This window comes from Schistosoma haematobium, chromosome 1 (genome assembly GCF_000699445.3).
Source record: "Schistosoma haematobium chromosome 1, whole genome shotgun sequence".
Lineage (NCBI taxonomy): Eukaryota > Metazoa > Platyhelminthes > Trematoda > Strigeidida > Schistosomatidae > Schistosoma > Schistosoma haematobium.
In genome coordinates, this window is record NC_067196.1 from 13284604 (window position 1) to 13305705 (window position 21102).

Here is a 21102-nt window from a genome sequence, read left to right on the forward strand (position 1 = left end):
TTTCAGTTACATACAAATTAATGTGTTTAATTATTTCCAATCTATTACGTAATGTCAGAAGGAGTTTTGTGGATATTATAGTCCAGTGCTTCCAGATTTTCTATGATGGTCTAGCTTCAGTTGACTCATGATCTCAACTATCGCAATTACTACAATCTCCACAAAACTCCTTCTGATACTAACTTTTTAATAGTTGAGATCATCAGTCAATTGAAGCTAGATCATCATAGAAAACCTGGAAGCACTTGATGGCCGTCCACAAAACGTTTTCTGTTATTAATCAACATATACTCACTAATAACGGTCTCCAAGTGGTATTTCCTGGAGTTCTGGTGCGAAGCAGTGACCAGTGGAGGTCAACTGGGTCTTTTGTGAGATAGTAACTCACTGAAGGCAATAGTGGATGTGTCGATGAATTCCGTGAATTAATTGAAGTTAGACATTTACACCGTTGGTCGAATGGTTAAGCACTCGCGCGCGAGACCGACAGGTCCTGGTTTTGAATCTCACGAGGCAGGATCGTGGATGTGCATTACTGGAGAGTCCCACGATAGGAGGAAACGACCGTCCAGTGCTTCCAGGTTTTCCATAGTGGTCTAACTCCAATTGACTCATGATCTTAACTATTAAAAAAATACTACATAATGAATTATTTATGTGTAATTTAAATGGAATTATAACTTAATTTTTTCAAGAACCAGTCGTTTTATAACTCCTTACAGTAATATTAATTGTGAAATGTTCATCTAATTTTATTGACTAATACGTAATATCAGAATGGGTTTTGTGGAGAGTTTTAGAAATTTCACAGGTTGAAATCATGAGTCAGTTGAAGCTAGACCACCATTGAAAACCTGGAAGCACTGGACGGCCGTTTCGTCCTGGTGTGGGACTCCTCAGCAGCGCGCATCCACGATCCGCACCACGTGGGGCTCGAACCCAGGACCTACTGGCTTCGCGCGCGAGCACTTAACCACTAGACCACTGAGCCGGCATCCAACGGTGTTAATGTCTAACTTCAACCAATCCACGAAGTTGCGCCACCGTACACCATTGTCTTCAGTGAGTTGTTATCTCACAACAGACCTGGTTGAACTCCACTGGTAACGGCTTCTCACTAGAACTCCAGGAGTTTTTCTTGAAGTCAGTCACTAATGAGCAGTTGATTATTATCAGAATGGGTTTTGTGGAGAGTTTTAGAAATTTCACAGGTGCTTCCAAGTTTTCAATGGTGGTCTAGCTTCAACTGACTCATGATTTCAACCTGTGAAATTTCTAATACGTAATACTTTTAGAAGTTTAAAAAGTCATTGTGAAAATACGAGTTCATCCCACTATAGTGTAATTACATTTAATTGAAGAAAATGGTAATTTAATTTAGATCTGTTTGAAGACTTCAATAATCTGTCATCAAACTTGTTTACCAACAATCTTGATTATATATATATATATATTCTAATAGATCATATGTAACAGTCGCTGGTGAATTTTTACGACTTGATTTTGTTTAGTTGTATCAATGAGACAGTAATTGAATTGGACGATGTTTCCAAAGCCTATTGTATTGTAAATATTACGTAATAATTAATTATTACTTGTCCATATACCCAAATATAGTAAATAAATTGTAATTTCAATAATTTAAACATTCATTATTATTATTATTATTATTATTATTATTATTATTATTAAAATATCATCATTGTCATAAACCTTGATTGCGTGCAACTAAGTAATTGCAATTCTATATATTAATTTAAGCACGTAGAGACACGTGATTTTCTTTTGAATTATTTTTCATTTCTCTACTGTTTCATTTGCCATCTATTAGCATCATTTCAACTCAATTTTATTCACTGATATATAATGAAAAAAATCTTATATGTGTGAATGTACTTGGGTTTATAAGTCCAATGATTAATTGTGCCTACATCAAATCTGTTTTATCATTTTATATAAGTGAATGGAGCGAGTGAGTTTGAGCATGCATAAGTAAGTATATTCATGCAAATATCTATTATATATATATATATATTTGGCTTTGGCAAAATTTGAAAAAATTTGATTGATAGACATGCAATTAAACCATCGATTACATATTAACACCATTAATCTTCAAAGCATAGAGATAGTAGGTTGATACACGCAAAATGTTTTCTATTTTATAAGTCTACAACTGATTATATATATATATATATATATATATATATATATTGGGCGAGAGATTGAAAGTTCTTTCAATCTAAACGATAAGCACAATACTGTGCATGTACGTGATAATCTTTTATTCAAGAGAAATATTTCCATTCAGAATTAATGAATAATTTGAAGTAAAAAGAGGATAGAATTGGGAGAATGAGGTCGGTTAGAGAAATTTGCATTCCTAGAGCTAATAAGATAAGATAAATAGAATATTGAAATGAATAAACAGAAACGAACGAAAGAGAGAGAGAAAAAAAAACAATAATCAGATATTGTAATCATTGAATGTTGACTGTTTCCGTTTCATTTTCAAATGACCTATAAATCTATATTTTAAAAAAATGAACTTATTATTTAATAATAAGAAATTGAATTGGTAAACGACACCGGAGTTATGGTTTGTATGTGTTTTTCACTGTTACAATCAACACGTATAGTAGCTAAACAGTTTATAGTTTCTATTTTCAATGGACTTATTTAATATTCATCTTTGTTTTTTTTTTAAACAATATGATTGATATATCTTGTTGCTTGAATGCTACTTTTTATATCTGGTCGTTGCTAATTGTTGTGTCAGTAACCCTTATCACTTATACTTGAAACAAGGGATTTCGGCAATTCCCACAACTCGAAAGTAAGAATACAAAAACTGGTATAAGTGAAGATTTATTTACCCCCCAAAACACGAAGACGACGACCCTAGTCGAAAATACATTCATTTATATATTGATTGTACACCCATTTCGATTACTAATTAGGATGAAATCACATATATGAAAAATACTTTGAGTTATAACAAATCATATACTAAGCATAGTTCATGTCAATCGAATACGCGAATATCGTATATTATACAGAATAAAATATTATACGAGAAAACAAAACCGAATACTACACTGAATAATTATCACATTGAATGAGAATGGAATTAATGTTGAACAAAACTTGTAATGAGTAAATCCATCGAATTTTGACTTTTCTATCCATCATATCACCTCTCCTTCTTCTTTTTGAAGACTCAAAGTTGAGATTCATCTTTAAATTTTATAACTTTATCCTCCCCCATGAAATAATGTTGGATCCTCATATTCCCAAGTTACAGTTAGTTTGACTCTATTTAAAACATATTTCCCGCATTGAATAGAGAGTCTACTAGAACTGACTAGATGGTGAGGATCAAGGACACTTGATATGAGGTCATTAAGGTTTGATTCTTCCGAGACATTTTCACCGAATTTCTTGAAAATCTCATTAGTAGATAATAGATCACTAGAATAATCAGCATCTATCAAAATTTCATTAGGTTCTTGATTACCATTTGATACATCCGACAAATTTTTCTCATTTTTGTAAGCAATTTGATCAAAAGCATGTAAGTCATATCTGCTAATACAACTAAAGAACCCCGATAAGTACATTCATCAGAAACTTTTGTCATAGAATGATAAGCTTAATTTAATACAACTGTATTCATTATGCTGCTTGATTCACTTTCTGTTTCTTCGTGGGTGGGTACAGCAATAATTTCATGAGTTTAATAAGACGTCGTCTTTCTGTGAGCTGGACAAATCAATGTTTGTACATTGTGTTTCGGGGACAATGGTTCATGTCAATTGAATACACCAATATCGTATATTATACAGAATAAAATATTATACGAGAAAATAAAAACCGAATACTACACTGAATAATTATCACATTGAATCAGAATGGAATTAATGTTGAACAAAACTTGTAATGAGTAAATCAATCGATATTTGACGTGTCTTCTCGTTATATCAATGATTAAAACTACTCAAATATTACTCAGTGTTATTACCATTCATAGAATCTTAGTAGAAATTCTGATATTTATAAAATAATGATAATCACTGATAAATGAATGATTTATTATTTTTTTATTGAAATAAAAAGTATTACCACATTACGTAATTTGAAGAGAGTGTTAAACCAGAAAGACCTAGTCATCCAGTTTTCTTTAGTCTTCTATAGTTGTTTAGCTGAAAATAGTTAAGAGTTTTAATAGTCTTCAAATTAATTAGATTTTATAAACCTACCATTCTTACTTACTTACTTACGCTTGTTACTCATAATGGAGCATAGGCCGCTGACCAGCATTCTCCAACCCACTCTGTCCTGGGCCTTCTTTTCTAGTTCCATCCAATTCTTGTTCATTTTTCTCATGTCTATCTCCATTTCCCAACGTAATGTGTTCTTTGGTCTTCCTCTTTTCCTTTGGCCTTCAGGATTCCATGTGAGGGCTTGTCTTGTGACTTAGTTGGGTGCTTTCCTCAATGTGTGTCCTATCCACTTCCAGCGCTTCCTCCTGATTTCTTCCTCCGCTGGGATCTGGTTTGTTCTTTCCCACAGTTGGCTGTTGCTAATAGTGTCCGGCCAACGTGTCCGAAGTATTTTGCGTAGACAACTGTTAATAGACACTTGTATCTTCTGGATGACGGCTTTCGTAGTTCTCCAGGTTTCCGCCCCATATAGTAGAACTGTCTTGACATTTGTATTGCAAATCCTGACCTTGGTGTTGGTTGAAATATGCTTTGAGTTCCAGAAGTTCCTCAGCTGTAAATATGCTGCTCTTGCTTTGCCGATCCGCGCCTTCACATCTGCATCAGATCCACCATGTTCATCAATGATGCTCCCCAAATATGTAAAGGTTTTTACATCTTACAAATCTTCTCCGTCAATTGTGACTGGATTGGTGCATGCTGTGTTGTATCGGAGAGTCTTGCTTTTCGCTTTGTGTATAGTGAGACCTACTGCTGAAACCTACCATTCTATTTCATAATAATTATGAACAATTAGTACAACAATTGTACAACTGTGTTTTATAGAGATTTGGACATTCAATTAACATATACACATTGGGAAGTAATGAATTTAGCTCATGACTGTCTTTTGTAAAAAATAAAATCTACTGCATTACTTATTCTAACATCGTTTTATTAACAAGGTTGGATTGAATTATGAATTGAATTGATGTCCATTTAGTAAATAGAACATAAATGATGTCATACTGAAACAGAACTATTATTTTCAGTATGGGATTGTGAATATTGTTGAATGTCATCGAAATTACAAACCGATCAAAATCAGGAAACTATTAAATGCATGGAAGCATTAGACAACCATTTCGTCCTAGTATTAGGCTTCTCAGCAATGAACACCAACAACCTCGCAACCGGAAATCGGACACAAAACCTTTGGTCCGTAAATAAACAATTCTTGATTTACAGCAACTGTTTAGTGAAAATCCTTCTGTTACATGAATTATTAACAGTAAAGAAACTTGATTAGTTGCTTTGATGAATACCTCGTCACTTACTGAATGAGAGATGAATTCAAAGATTGAAGCTTTTGGGTAGCACTTATTTTAATTAAATCAAAATTATAGAAGTATGGTTATAGGAGTTCATGAAAATTTCTTTAATTTCATGGTTAAGATCACTGAATGATCTTAGTGACTAACTTTGAAATGCAATTCCACAGTTCTAGTGAAAATTGACATCAACTATGTCAAGTGTTATGCAATAACACTTTAAATGAATAGGAAGATGGTTGAAAAATTTGAGGAATTGACCACAGCCAAACATCAATTGCTAGCTCACTAGTCTATAAATTAGGTGTTCATTTACGAGACTCAAGGTCCTGGTTTCGATTCCCTGTAGTGAATTCATGAAGGCTTTCTCTTAAATACATATGATAATTGATAGCAAATGGTAGTCGAACGCATTCAACAATTGTTTTTTACGACTATGATTGAGGTAAGTTTTAATATCATTTATAATACTTCTCTCACTTTATGATTTCATCATACGAAGACAACTTAGGTGAAACTACTGTCATTTGATATCAAAAAGGAACTGTTTTCCCTATAGATCTTGTACTGAAAATGATGATAAATGTTTAATATGTATATTTAACTCATAGTGGTTGAATCATCAGGTTTAGTGGGATGTCCTGAAGCGATTAAGACTCTGAAGAACGGACTCACTACATCATAATCAAAACTTTTGAAAAGGTTTTATCAGATACATTTAACCATGTAACACTGAATTCTTGGCTTTTTGTTTGGTGCAATTTTATAATATACAACATTTTATCACTTTACTTAATAAACGAAATTCTTTATTTGCCTAATTTAGGTAGGTCACAAGATATAAAATGTATGGCAAACTGTTGTGAAGGCGTTTTATTGTTATGTAATTGTGAAAAAATCTTCGTATACCATTTGTCAAGTGGTACGGTCATTTTTATCAAGTCTAAAACTATAAAATCGATTTGTTCTACAACACAATTTAGAATTAATTTAGATGTCTTGTTGCAAGATCTGTACAATCTATGTTCAGTCGTGCATCTTTTTTTACCACTGTGGATTCCCATAATTTGGAAAGAGTGAGATAGTTATCAGATACATCCCATCGTTTTAGGATTCCTCATCAGATACCAGTTCATGGTAAAAAACCAACCTTATTATAAATTAGTCTGTTTATCATTGTTTCCATATAACTATAAAAGTATCACTGAATTTATTTATGTAAACCTGATAAGAATGAATACAATTCGTGCATATCAATCACAGTGAAATGAAATTTTGCTATATATTAATGTATTATATTTATAGTTTTATATCAGTGATACGCTAAACGATTCAATATGTATCAGCTATGCATATGTATACATCCGTATATGAGTTTGTATATACGATCACATCTTTCCCCTGAAAAATATTTTTTATATTTTTTCCCCTTTATTTAAATGCGTGTTATACAACTCAAAATATATTAAGGTCACAGTGTTATCCTACATAAATCAGTATATAAAATAAATTTTAGAAAAAAAACAATATCTACTATTCAATATTAGAAAGAGTATACACTCTCAACTGTGTTTTCTGTCAAAAGGTAAAACACTGATATAATATAACACGTAAAGACTAGGGATGAAAATTTCTCCATTGAAGCATTTTTGTTTTGTAAATGGTAAATTGGTTGCGTGACTGATTTTATTTCGGTGTAATATTTAGAGAATGCATGCAATCGAGCATAATAATAAAAATAATAAGTGAACAATATTTATGCATTTAAAATGTGCTACTTATAAGTAAATAAACTGAAATAACTAAACAATGATGGATAGTGGCTAATAGTGGAATCCAGGACGCCCGTTTCATCCTATTTGAGACTCGTCAGCTGGATGTACCTGCATCTCAGAGTTGATGTTCATTCTGAGACTCGAATTCAGCACCATTCACTTCAAACGCCATCGCGTTATCACCTCAGCTACTGAGTCCTGATAGCCACTTGCTTGTGCAATGGAATAAATTTAAATTCACTTGGTACTGCTTGGCTTGTATCTTCCCATTGAGGTTTAAGATTGCAGTTGGTCAGTCTGTTACTGGCATATGTGCATACTGTTTGTATGCCTCGATATTGCCTTAATTCACAAGCTTTGTAAACAATGATGAAATAACTAAATATTTTGTAGAAATAAGCCCTATAAATCTTTTATTTGAATAAAAATTAACAGCCTAAAAATGATGGAATTCGTTAAAAATTCTTGTAATCAATTTGTGACGTAGAATATTCTTAGATGAAGCAAACTTTTTTGAAAGTTAATTACGTTTAATTCCGTGCTGAAAAGAATGTGAAAATAATTATTTGATTAGACTATGACAATCACGACAGTTTTGTAACTGTAATAGTTTTTTAATAGTTAGTTGATTCTAGAAAGAAGATGAATGACAATAGATCTATTCGAAGACTATATAAATTGAATAAATAATGCCCAACGACATATTAACAATAACAACTGCACATGATTAGAAAGCGAGGAGATAGGACTTTCTAGACAGTAGTGGATGAGCACTGACGAGGAGTCTCATACTAGGAAGAAACGGATGCCCAATGCATCCATCTTTTTGACATTTATCTAACTTTGACCAGTTCAGGATATCGATAAAACGCAACAATCTCTACAACCCTATACTTATAATAAAATAATGATGCAATATCTTGAAAAACAAAATAATTCATAAAAATAGGTTTGTATTACACAGAGCTACCAGATTGTTAAGGCTATATTAATACAAAGTATTTCAAGTGTAAACAATAGATATTATTTTGACAACTTCAACAGGACGTAATATTGATTTGGATCTATTTTAGATCTATTCTGAGCTAACAATGATAATAATTATATCAAGAATACTTCTGACCTATTACAAAAGTGACATTTTTACTGAGAAAACTTATTCACATTTATTCGTATACATACCAAGGTTGGACTTGATAGTTTCAAATAGATTAAGCATTGGGTAGAAAGTCATTAATAAATAAATATTTTGTTGTATCCTAATGAGCAGAAAAGTTATATTTCTGACGTTTCGTGACTCAATGTAAACCACTTCTTCAGAGTTAATAAATAACCGAATTAAATTAAACCAAGTACAAATAGTACAAAGGAAACACTACAAAATATTTTAGTACAATCAATATCATAATAAGTTTGAATATGTCAATGTCAGGCTATTCTTGATCAAGGCGGATTTGTATAACCTGCCTCTGTATTAATTTGTGCGTCGGAATGTGGGTATGAAAAATGTATACATTTGTGATATGAAGTAGTGGGGTTGAGATGTGTGTGTGTGTAAAGATTGTGTGAAAAATAAGCAGGGTCCAAGTTGGATGAATATTCAAGCCTGGTTTGCTAATGAGGGAAGAGGGATTTATCACTATATGAAGCGCTTTGGATACTCTCCCCTCTTTAAAATTGGAAAAGCCTTTCTGAGTTCACTTGATGATGTTTTACTTGTTTCTTTCCATTGTTATTTAGGACTGCGATTGATCAGTCCTATGATGGTACACGTGTATCCTGTGCGGATTGCCTCGATATAGCCTTAAGTTACAAGCTTTACGAGTCCCGGAGTGAACATCAACTCTAGGATACAGGTACATCCAGCTGACGAGTCCCAGATAGGACGAAAGGTGTGTCCTGGATTCCACTGCTAGGCACTATCCATCTCTCTGAATTATTTTGATATTTTTAATGTCAATTATTCATATTTATTCACATATAACTTATTTACAAATAAGTGTTGTGAAGAAACCAATTTAGATTTTACCGAACAGATATTATAAAGTATCTACATACTCAAATTTGTCACATCTCATGGATGTAGACCACCGAAAGGGATTTTCCAACAAACTCTGTTTTGGGTTCTCTTTTCCAGCTGCTCTCAAGTGCCACTCATGATCTTGACGTATGCCTCTGACTCTCAACACCATGTGTTCTTTACTCTGCTTCACCTACTTTTATCTCGATGAGGATTCCAAGTTAAGGCTTACTATGTGACGCTGTTTGATGATCTCCACAAATTCAGTTCTGTCTACCTCCAGCGTGTTTCCCTAATTTTTCTTTAATTAGCAGCTGGTTTGTTCTCTGCTACAGTAGTTCATTGTTAATGATCTTTGACCGATGGATCTGGAGTATCTTGTGTAGATAACTTTTTATAAATACTTGTATATTTTGATGATGGTTCTGGTAAATCTCCAAACGTCAGCCTCCTACAATATGACTGTTTTAGTGTTAGTTTTGAAAATTTTGACTTTGATCTTAGGTAACAATTGCTTTGAGTTCCAGATATTTTTCAATTGCTGGAATGTCGCACTTGCTTTACCAATTTATACCTTCATATCTCATTCAAATGTTTGGATATAGGTACATAACTACATGCATTACGATGCAAAATAACGAATAAAATGAAAAATTCAATGATATGATAGAACATTACTTAAAAATACTGTTACATAAACCAGTGAGAATAGTTAGGTGAAAGATGTGAAAGAAAACGAAGAGTTGTTTATTTTATTTACATGTCAACCATTGAAAACAATATCGTTTACATATAACTTATTTCGGTGACACTATAGTTTATAGACAACCTTTGAGCGACGTTAGACTGACCTTAAATGTGTCCACTTAATAACTAGGACCAAATGAAGGTTATAAGCCTATGTAAGGAATTACAGTTGATGGTTAACGTTAAGAATTAGATTTAGACTTTTCATCATGAATTGACATTAGCTATAATACCGAAACTCTATTTAACCAAATGAATGAGTGAATTTTGCTACAAAATCTGACACCTGTTATCTTATATCAGTTTAGGGGTTGTGGAGATTAATAAGTTTTTGATTGAAATCATGAGTCAATTGAAGCTAGATCACCATGGAAAACCTGGAAGCACTGGACAACCGTTTCGTTCCAGCACGGGACTCCTCAGCAGTGCGCATCTGCGATCCCGCACCCCGCGAGATTCCAACCCAGAACCTATCAGTCTCGCGCCAGGCGCTTAACCAACTAGACTACTGAGCCGGCATCCAATGGTGTTAACGTCTAACCTCAACCAATTCACGAAATTGCGCAACCATCTTCCATTTTACTGAGATAGACACCTGTTTCTACCCGACACTGATTAGCTCCACTGGTCACGGCTTCTCACCAGAACTCCGAGAATTTTCTCACGAAGCTATACCTGATTTGTTCATCCATAAATTATAGTCTCGCGCTTATTTCACTTAAACACTACGAGAAAACGATGAATTTTATTGATTTAATTATTATCAAGAACTATTAATCAATCCATATAAACTGGTATATGATATAGTGAATAGACATTAAAACCCTAGATTAATGATATTCAATTATAAGCTTAACTGTTTATGCATTACTTATTGATTAATTGATTTGATAACAATAATAATAATAATAATTTTTATAGAAAAATCCATAATCGGGTGTAAATTGTAAACAATTGGCAAGATATTTGTTCCTGTTTACAAATATTTTGTATCAATCAGACTGATGAGTGTTCATTTACATTAGTATTAAACAGTTCGATAGCAACAAGGTTTGTGTAGAATAAAATGAATTCATGAATCTATTTTATAACTTCTTATCAACTATGTATATAATCGAAAATTATAAACAAATTGTTTAACATAAATTAGTGAGTGAAGTTTAGATAAGTGTTTGAAATATAACCAAAAAGAATCATAGAGATAAGAAGAATAGAGCATAACATTTATGAATGAACATAGTTAAAATCGATATGTATATATATGTGTGTTAGAAAACAGTAACACAGAGCAAACTAGGCAATGTTGTAAGTAATAATTATCGTAATCAGAATAAAACAAGTTATTTAGAGCGGATATCGGAATAGTATTGATCAACCAACGAATTTGATGATGGACAACTGGTATTGTATTACGAAATCAGTAAAGCAGAAGGAAAGCTTCTTTTTAGTAATGTCATGATTCTTTTATCCATTCTTTCTAAAATATCATCTCTTTTGGACGAAAGATGAATGAGAACAGGTATTTTACAAATAGTTGATTATTTGAAATAACATAGTATAACATTTTAGCTTGATTAAATAGCCTTTTGACTAGATATTTTTTCATAACTGGTAAGCTAAAAGTTGTCTTGCTTCAAATACTGTCCGGTTCACGTTTCATCCCTATATATTATAATCAACAGTTCTATTGTATTATGATCAAAAAAATATAGTTAATTATCCCTTTCATATTCCATCGTCAATATTATGTTTGAATGAAAATTGCTGAAGTGATTAATTGATCAATGAGCGTGATCCGTATCGTCACATATAATGAAAACATCATCAAAAAATATGGAATAGTATGTTGCGTTCTGGATTTCATGGTTTAGTTTGTGATGTTTTATAAATAAAGTTAATAGCAAAGATTGGTATAATTGGTGACCCCATGGCCACTCCATCAGTTTGTTTGTATAGTTCACTGTCGCATTAGAAGTGAACCCTTTTCAAACAAAGTAATATTAGTTTTCTTGACCCATTTTAAGGCAAAGGAAGTAGTTCAAATTGTTTTAAAATTATATTAATAGTCTCCCCTAACGTTACGGTCACGAATAATTAGCAAAAATTAATAGATATCAACAATATAGGGTTGTTAAGATTGTTATTATCATGTGCTATATAATGACTAGATTTGAGAGGGAATTCCTGGAGTTCTAGTGAGAAGCCATGACCAGTGGAGTTAATCTGTGTCAGGTTTGAGGCATTTTCTCACCAAAGACAATGGAAGATGGTCATTCAATATCGTGAACTGGTTGAAGTTAGACATTAATATAGTTGGATCGCAGCTCAGTTGTCTAGTAGAGATTAAGAGTTCAAGCGAGATCGAAGGTCGTGGGTTTGAGTCACAGGTGCAGGGTCGTGGATATGCACTGCTGAAGAGTCACATGCTACGACGAAACAGCCATTCACAGTCCTTCCAGATTTTCAGTAATGGTCCAACATTAATCGGTTCATAATTTCAATTAAAAGAATTTATCTAATATGTACTCAAATGATCCATTTCTCTAGAATACTAAAACATCTTTTAAACTGTGAAACAATTTTTCTACGAACTGGTTTTCATAATTTAACTAGCCATCAAACCAACTTATGATATGATGAGTTCACCTTAGAAATTACAGATCTTAATGGGATACACGATTTGTGGATTTTAGGGGGATCATGCATTAAGAACAGTACTTACCGTTTTGCTGTCAGATTGCTACTTAAAACTTTTATGAACACTGCTTCTGATTGCTATTTTTCTTAGATTTATGAACTTAGAATCCTGAAGTACCATTGAGAATGTGGAATATTTTATACACATAATCTTTCTGATTCATTATTACAACAGCAAAATCTTTATTTGTCTTATTATTCTTTTGCCAATTTTTTAATGCTGGCACATGTTCCTTAGTTAATGTTTTTGAACCAGTTTGAATATAAACAACCCTATTCTGCCTGCATTCATAGGTTTCAAGTAGGTTATTTGTTAGTACAGGCTTTCGAATTACGTTAGTATATCAATCTTGCTGACAAATTTATTCGGGATATCAAATTTAAATCCAAGACAGAGTGTGTGTGTGTTTTACTCCAGAGATTCACGGAATTCTCCATTTATTCAGTCTTTCACCAGGTATTTCATTAGTCTTTTGTCAAAAGATTTGGATGTGTTACTTTTTAGAGAGCTCTCAGACGAATTTTGTAAAATTAATTCGACAGATGATATTAAGATTATCAATTAGTTTTTTAAATAAATACAGCTCGTACTTCAAAATTAAAGCAAACGCACTAGATGACTTATTATGTACTTATTACTGTCAATAACAATAAGTGACTACTAGATAAGAGGTCATTTTACCGATTATACAGAAGAACGCCAAGTACTTGTTAATAAGTAATTCTCGAAGTCCTAGTAAGAGGCTGTAATGCGATCAATCCAATGAAGACACAACTCACCAATAACATTCAGTAAAGATAATGTTACATTACTTTTGTATTCTTACCCATTCTACAAACAATGAGATTCGTTAGTTTCACCAATCTATTCATTGATGCGGTTAATATGAAACGCGAAATCCCACGTTTCTTAATCCTGAATCAAAACATTAGGTCAGGTAAATGGTCGTATGTTATGCATTCGTAAAATGTAAAACGACAATGCAACACAATTTATCGATCCCAATAGGTATGTAACAAGGATGATTTCAATACAAAGTTAAGTAACAAATTTTAATTAATTAACTTGTAATTTATTAATGGAGAAAAGTATGACAAGGATTAATACGTTAAGAAAAATAGTATACAATTAGGATCATGCAAGAATAGCAGGAAAGAAAACTATTCTATCACCAATATCACTCATAATATGGGTTTGAATCCTCTCATTGTTTATTCAATGCGAAAATCAACACCTTAGTTTATTCACATTCCAATGTTGACGAGTTTAAAATAGGACAAAACAATAGCCACAATTCACCTAATGGACGTAACAGGTACTTGTTAAAAAATATATGAAGAAGTTCACTGGCAATAAATGGTAAGACGGAAGAATAATTAAATGGTAAATTGAATGAATATTTACATTCTACTGTATATGGAAATTCTAGAAGAGAAATTTCTTTTAAACACATGGAGACACACTTGTAAAAAATAAAAATTGATTTTAAAGTTACGTAATAACAACATGAAGTCTTGATAAATTAGTAAAGATAAGTAAGTATAAAGAATGATATAAGAATAAAAGGAAGGAATTTGTTATTGAGGATAAAAAAGAAGATATTACGTAACTGAATGATGAAAATTAGAAGTTACTATGGTAATGAGAGATTTATAACTGTATCAATTTGAATACAAAGTTATGGTTTCAACTTTTTAGTTGATGTAGCCTCAGGTTAATGTAGTCAGTTATTTGGGTATTAATTGTTTTCAATGATTTTAAAATATCAACATTGGGTTCACTATGAAGTAGATGACGGGTAATGACACTGTTGAAAATACGTTGGATGGGCTCCAAGATCAGAACCCGTTTTGCTCTTATAGTGTAAGTGATCTAACATTGAACATAGTGGAAATTTGTCTACTTTTGTTTGTTTCTATGAAAAACTTGTTTCATAAAATGAAACTAGTTAAGCAGGTGAATACGTCCTTCTCAATTCGGTACTTAGTCTGAAATGAATCATGTTGGCTGTTTCACCAACTTTAATGTTAAGCTAGAAAAATACTGAGTTATTTTATATCTTAGCATATTCCATTTCCTTTACTCGATTTTTATCATACTTACTAATAAACTTTTATGGGTAATCAAAGATTTTCATTTCATTTCATTTTGCCAAATTTGTTATTCTCAGTTTAGTCAAATGAATAATTTCGTTTTAAGCTGTTAACATTTTTTCTATCCGGTCAACGGACAATTGTTTATAAATACTATTACCTTCTTGATGATGGCGGTAGTAGTTCTCCAAATTTCAGCTCCATAGAATAGACCTGTCTCGACGTTCGTATTGAAGATTCTCATTTCGATACTACGTGACAGTAGTTTTGAGCGCCATATGTTCTTCAACTGCAGGAACGCGGTCCTTGCTTTTTGTTATGAACTTGATGTCTGGCTTTCTATCACGCGACTTATCGACCAGTCAGAATACGACTTATACAATTTCGCACTATGCCAAACCAATGACGTTCAACCGGTATGAGCAGTTTGGCGTCCTGATTGGTCCTATGTCCTTCTAGCCCTTCCACATGAGTCCAGAACACAACACTAGCTACTGTAATATGAATCGAATCGAATCAGATCAGATCGTTTATTTCAGACATACTCGGTTTATATATCAATCAGACAGACCACAACGTACCATAAAATAGAAAATAACATGTGTACACAAATAAGCCAAAAAGTGGCTGTGAACGAGGGGGACAGTAATTAATAGACTGAGCATAGCTTAAGAACCGTAAATCGTACAATAATAAATTATAGGTGAAAATAAAGCTTATAATAAGAGGAATATAAATATACATAATCTAATTATTCAATAGTTTTACAATAAGAATATTTATAGAATATTAGTCGATTAATAGGCCTCGGGAGTTACCTGTAATTTAATCTTCACTGGGTTATAACACTTTTCCATCTGCATCAGATACTCCTTGTTCATCGATAATGCTGCCTAGGTACGTGAAAATTTCTACCTCTTCCAGATTTTGTCTATCAAGTGTAATTCGGCTGGTGCTCTCCGTGTTGTATGTGAGGATCTTAGTTTTCCCGTGTGTATGTTGAGGTTTACTGCTACAGAGGTTGCTGCTACACTGGTTTTCTTCACCTGCAATTGTTCGTGCTATATATATATATATATATATATATATATATATATATATATATATATATATATATATATATATATATATATATATATATATATATATATATATATATATATATATATATATATATATATATATACTGAAATGATCATCCAATAGTCAAACGAAAAGTAGAACATGTGTACATCAGTTCAAGTGGACAAACCCCTTTAGCGTGGAGACATGAAATTATTAGGACAGATACCGCCGTAGAAGAGATAGTAACAGTATTAACGCTCATAGAAAAGTTTAGCCAGTGAATATACGTTCCAAGAATATAGAACTAAGTCGAATATAAAGAATAAAAGGAATTTAGAAACTTAGGATCCAACTCATAACTAGTTTGGTTTCAAATACAGACTTGGATGTACCGGTTAAATATTCGTTCTTTGTCAGGTTTCGGAACACAATATCTAATGAACTTTGCAGTGACAAATGAAGTTTGTAACGGAAACGATCTTTTATTCAACTGATATCAGTTGGTCTAGAGATATGCCATTCTACACTGATTTGTTTTTCTCAATTAGCGAATTTTTCTAAATCACTTATCAATAGTAACACAGTGGTTTACGCTCGGAAATTCGAAATGATAAATCCCAACCCAGATAGATCTCGGAGAACTGAACTACTAGCCATATATAAGCAAAATATGTAGCCGAATTAGTGTACCTACAAGTTAATAAAGCAACCAATAACTACTCAACTCTGTTCACCTATTACGCAGTGAGGCATGCAGAAGTACATGTTTTGCTCGACTGTAGCAGAAACACTGGTGTTAGTATTTTACCTAGTTGAACAAATAAATAGTTAAAAACTATCCGAACTTCATCCATCTTATTTTGACAGTTCATCAGTGACCTATGCAGTTCCAGAAGTAAACTAAAAACTAGTCGTTTGCTCTAGTTCAGTTTCCGTAATAAATCAAAGTAGCAATTTATTCTCTGCCAACGACTTCAATTACACGATATAGTATCATTAATGTGTAAAGTTTGTCTTCAAGCTACTCTTGTTTCTTATCGTACTTACAACCATAGTTAATAGATCTTCATACATCGGGTAGTTTTGACAAGATAAAAAACAGTTATCATTCCGAAATAATTATTAGTTTGTCTTATCTTAAATATTCACTTAATCCTTTCTTTTATGTTAAAGAGCGTTTAACAGGTAGTAGCAAAATATGCACAAACTGACTGAAATTAGGAGCAACAGACCATTGAATTCCAATTCACGATAGCTTATAATGAGATAACTGAAAGACCCATGGGTTCTGAGTTCGATTCCAGACAGAACAATGAATATATACTCCCAAAGAGTTTTATGTAAAAAGAAACATTTTTGATCAGTCCTTTCTATTTCTTAAGCGTACTTCAAGTAATGTTGACTCATGAATAAATCATTATCATATATACATATACTCCAGACTTCACACAAATCCAATGACGAAACGAAGTGCAGCGCATATATATTTTATTAGAATTATACAAAATACTTGACACATGAATGGTCAAATAGTAAGAACACCTTGATAAAAAATAATTTCAATGAACAATTTTTCAACGAAATTAGCACAAACAAGCAAAAGTAAAAAATAAGATTATAAAGTGAAAACCAAATAAACCAAGTATACATATAAGTGAATTAAAGAATAAGATAATAGTGAATGATAATTTCACACCTAGGAAATAAAAGTGAGTGTGCGTGACATGAGGTTGGGGTTCAATTTATTCCCACTAATAATAGAGATAATATGTCGTTTTGTTTTCGCTTCATATAATAAACGAGTTCATCAGTATAAGATAATCATTTCGAGTTTTTCATTTTGATCACAGAATGTAGTAATATGAAGGAGGAAGAAGTTGGTATGATTGGTAAATTTAATTAGAATATGAATTGTATATTAATCAAACAAGAAAGCCAATAGCACATACATACACAAACACGGACACACACAAACCTACGATGATACAGTAACACAGAAGACGTTTGGAAGAGTTGTCGTCTTCAACGCTTACAGTTGAATTCAAAAAAACTTGTTAACAGTGAAGTTAATTGATTTTGACATTCTTACATTATAGGATTGGATGTTAAGATAAGAAAATAAGAATCATATTTGATAATTCCTTTCACAGCAAGTAGTAGTAGTACAGTGGGTGGATGGATATATAGAAGAATTTGACGGAAATAGTAGTAGAAAAGTACAAACTAAACACAAACCCGAACACATGGAATTGGAGAAATAATAATATAGTAGGAAAATAGAAATCAATGAAGTTTATAATAATTTACACACAGAGAAACATATAATATTTAACTGACCATCATCATCGTCATCAGCGGGATAAGGCTGTGTTGAAGGCGGTGGAATATTTAGGGAAAAAAAGGATTGAGGGAATTGTCTTTTATCCCCCATACATTTCAAATCAAAAACACATGTGATTATTTTGACGAGTTAAATGTGGTAATGTTGTTATTTGTTTGTGAATTGGAATGGGCACTATTACTAGTAGTAGTAGTGGTAGTGGTGATTGAGGTGTTACTTTTGGTACAAACCGTAGATTCCATGGTAATCGTAGGTGATTTCATACAGGTATATTGATTAGTTTTAATCGCATTAATGAAGATTTTATTAATTCTATCTGGGACTGAAAAGTGAACAATAGAACAATGGCTTATATATAAACATTTTAAAAAAAAAAAACATGAATTTGTAAATAAAATTTATTTTTCTTGTATTAACTAATTCATATGTCAGATACAAATTTATGTACTTGGTTTTAGTCCATACTACATTTTTGGTACAAAGACTGGTAACAGTTACCTGTAACTGTTCAGACCGTACGGTAAGTGAACCAAAGTTTGAAGCTTTGGAGTTAGTAGGTTAGAATTTAAATGACTTAAACATTGAGTCACCATTTCATTCAAATTATTAACATGACGATAGTGAAATTTAAAGTTAAGTCACATCATTAACTGAAGAAGTCAATGAAAATCAGGGAGCGTGGAATAGATATTGACTGCCAAATTTAAGCTTCTTAGTCGAATATAAATTTGTATCAACTCATGTGCTTGTTATACCACAATAATACAGTGAAATGAAATGACCAAAAAAGTATAATGTATAGTATTGAAAATAAATTTAGTTGGTCGCTGAATCTAAACAAATAGGCGCACTCAACTTACTGACTATTAAATATGTGATTTGCTATCTTTTTATTGATTTCTATTTCGGACTCACTAAAAGTGGCTGCTTGTAATTGTATGGAATTAAGTATTGTCTAGTGTTATTTTGGTTCTCTATTTTCGGTTGTGAATCGTATATCTGATCTAACGTTATCTAGTCTCTTTATTGTGTATCGTTTGAGTATCCGATCTAGAGGTTATTTATTATTTATTTATTTGGACACATGAATATTGGTACAAGAGAGCGCCAATATATATGCGCCACACAGAACAATGAATATTCGAAGAGGAATACAAAGAAAGAAAGAAAAAAGCTAAGGAGCACAAAAAAAAAGAGAGAACAATAACGAAGAGATTGGTGTAAGGTAATGTGCTAGTAATCAGGGAACGCAAAGGTACAATCAGAAGAAATCTTTCAGGTAAGGGAGACACAACCACTTTTTATGAAGAAAGTAAAAGAAGGTTACAGCAGGATCGCCACTGGCTTCTATTCTGAGCCATATCTGATAACGTCTCTAGCCACTGTGTAGCACCATCTCTCAGACCCCAACCAGGGAGTCGTGAAGGACCGACAGAAGCCAGTCCTTTGCAGCTTTCTTTCATACCACGACACCATGTCATGCACTGACCACCTCTCCGCTTCTTCCAACCAGTCCCAGAGTCGGCAAATAATGCACGACGTGGAATTCTCTGGGACGACATTCGTAGAACATGTCCAAGCCACCGAAGTCGGTGTTTCAAGATGGTGACACCAATTGAATTATCATCTCTGTGCCCGAACACACGATGCCGAACCTCTGCATTACTGACATGGTGTTGCCACTGAATGTCAGCAATCCTTCGGAGACAGCGATGATCGAACACAGAAAGTCGTCTAACGTCCTCAACTCGGAGAGGCCAGGTTTCACAAGCATAGAGCAGAACTGCTCTCAACGACGCGTTGTAGATCCGACCTTTTACAGCCAGACTAACATCACGAAGGCGCCAAAGATGGCCCAGATTGGCATAAGCCGCTCTGGCTTTCACTATACGTCCATTGATCTCATCACTCACACCCCCACCAGCACTTATGCAGCTACCCAGATACACGAACTTCTCGACTACGTCTATCTGCTCACCATCCAGGGTGAGTACAGGATTGGAATCTTGCCAGTCTTGTAGAAGTACTTTGCACTTCGAAGGTGCAAAGCACATACCATACCTACGGACACTGATTGCCAACTGATTAAGTGCGGATTGCATGGCTTGGGCATTATCGCACAGTAAGACAATATCGTCCGCATACTCAAGGTCAAGAAGTCTTTCTCCAGGCAACAGATCCACACCACCATTACTTACATTCATCAGAGCTGTTTACAGAATGTCATCGATGGCAAAGTTGAAGAGGAATGGTGAGATTGGGCAACCCTGCCTAACCCCACTACTCGAATGGAACAATGGAGAGAGGTGGTTGTATGCCCTCACTCTGCCTGAGGTGTTTGTATATAGGGCTTTTAGGATGTTAATAAACTTCTCAGGCACATGCTTCTTCAATAGACAATCCCACAGAACAGTCCTGTCCAACGAATCGAAGGCAGACCTGATGTCAAGAAACACTACGATCGTTGGCCTTTGATAAGAATGGCGATGTTCTAACATTTGGCGGAGGGTGAAGATATGATCAATACATCCTCGACCAGAACGAAAACCAGCCTGCTCCTCGCGAGTCAATCTTTCTCGAGTTTTGAACAACCTACGAAGTATGACGGAAGCCAATAGCTTGGACGCAATCGGAAGTAGACTTATCCCCCGATAATTGTTGCAGGAACGACGTGAACCCTTTTTAAAGATAGGGACAACTATCGACTCATTCCATGACGTTGGTACACTCTCTAGTTCCCAAACCTTGGTAAACAACGTCGTCAATTCCTTAGTCAAAAAGTCACCACCATCTTTAAAAAGAGCCGGAGGTAAGTCATCTGGGCCAGGTG

At 33.5% G+C, this 21102-nt stretch overlaps 2 protein-coding genes across 3 annotated transcripts in view; both read right to left on the reverse strand.

Annotated features, from left to right (window-relative positions):
* Positions 1–2878: 2878 nt before the first annotated feature.
* Positions 2879–4244, reverse strand: MS3_00001118 (uncharacterized protein). The gene has a single exon (XM_051208625.1). The coding sequence runs from the start codon at positions 3618–3620 to the stop codon at positions 3255–3257; it is 366 nt and encodes a 121-aa protein (XP_051073179.1). The 5' UTR covers positions 3621–4244; the 3' UTR covers positions 2879–3254.
* An 11821-nt stretch (positions 4245–16065) lies between these two features.
* The window catches only part of SNX5_1 (Sorting nexin-5), a 38170-nt gene continuing 33133 nt past the window's right edge, over positions 16066–21102 (reverse strand). For both annotated transcript variants that reach the window (XM_051210578.1, XM_051210579.1), the window contains one exon: positions 16066–18594. In XM_051210578.1, coding sequence (XP_051073180.1) covers positions 18532–18594 — 63 coding nt within the window. In that variant the 3' untranslated portion in view covers positions 16066–18531. The remainder of the gene's footprint in view (positions 18595–21102) is intronic.

What these genes read in the sequence shown, in the direction of transcription:
- MS3_00001118 (XM_051208625.1), bottom strand. Translation starts at nt 3,620, where the DNA reads ATGTACTTATCGGGGTTCTTTAGTTGTATTAGCAGATATGACTTACAT.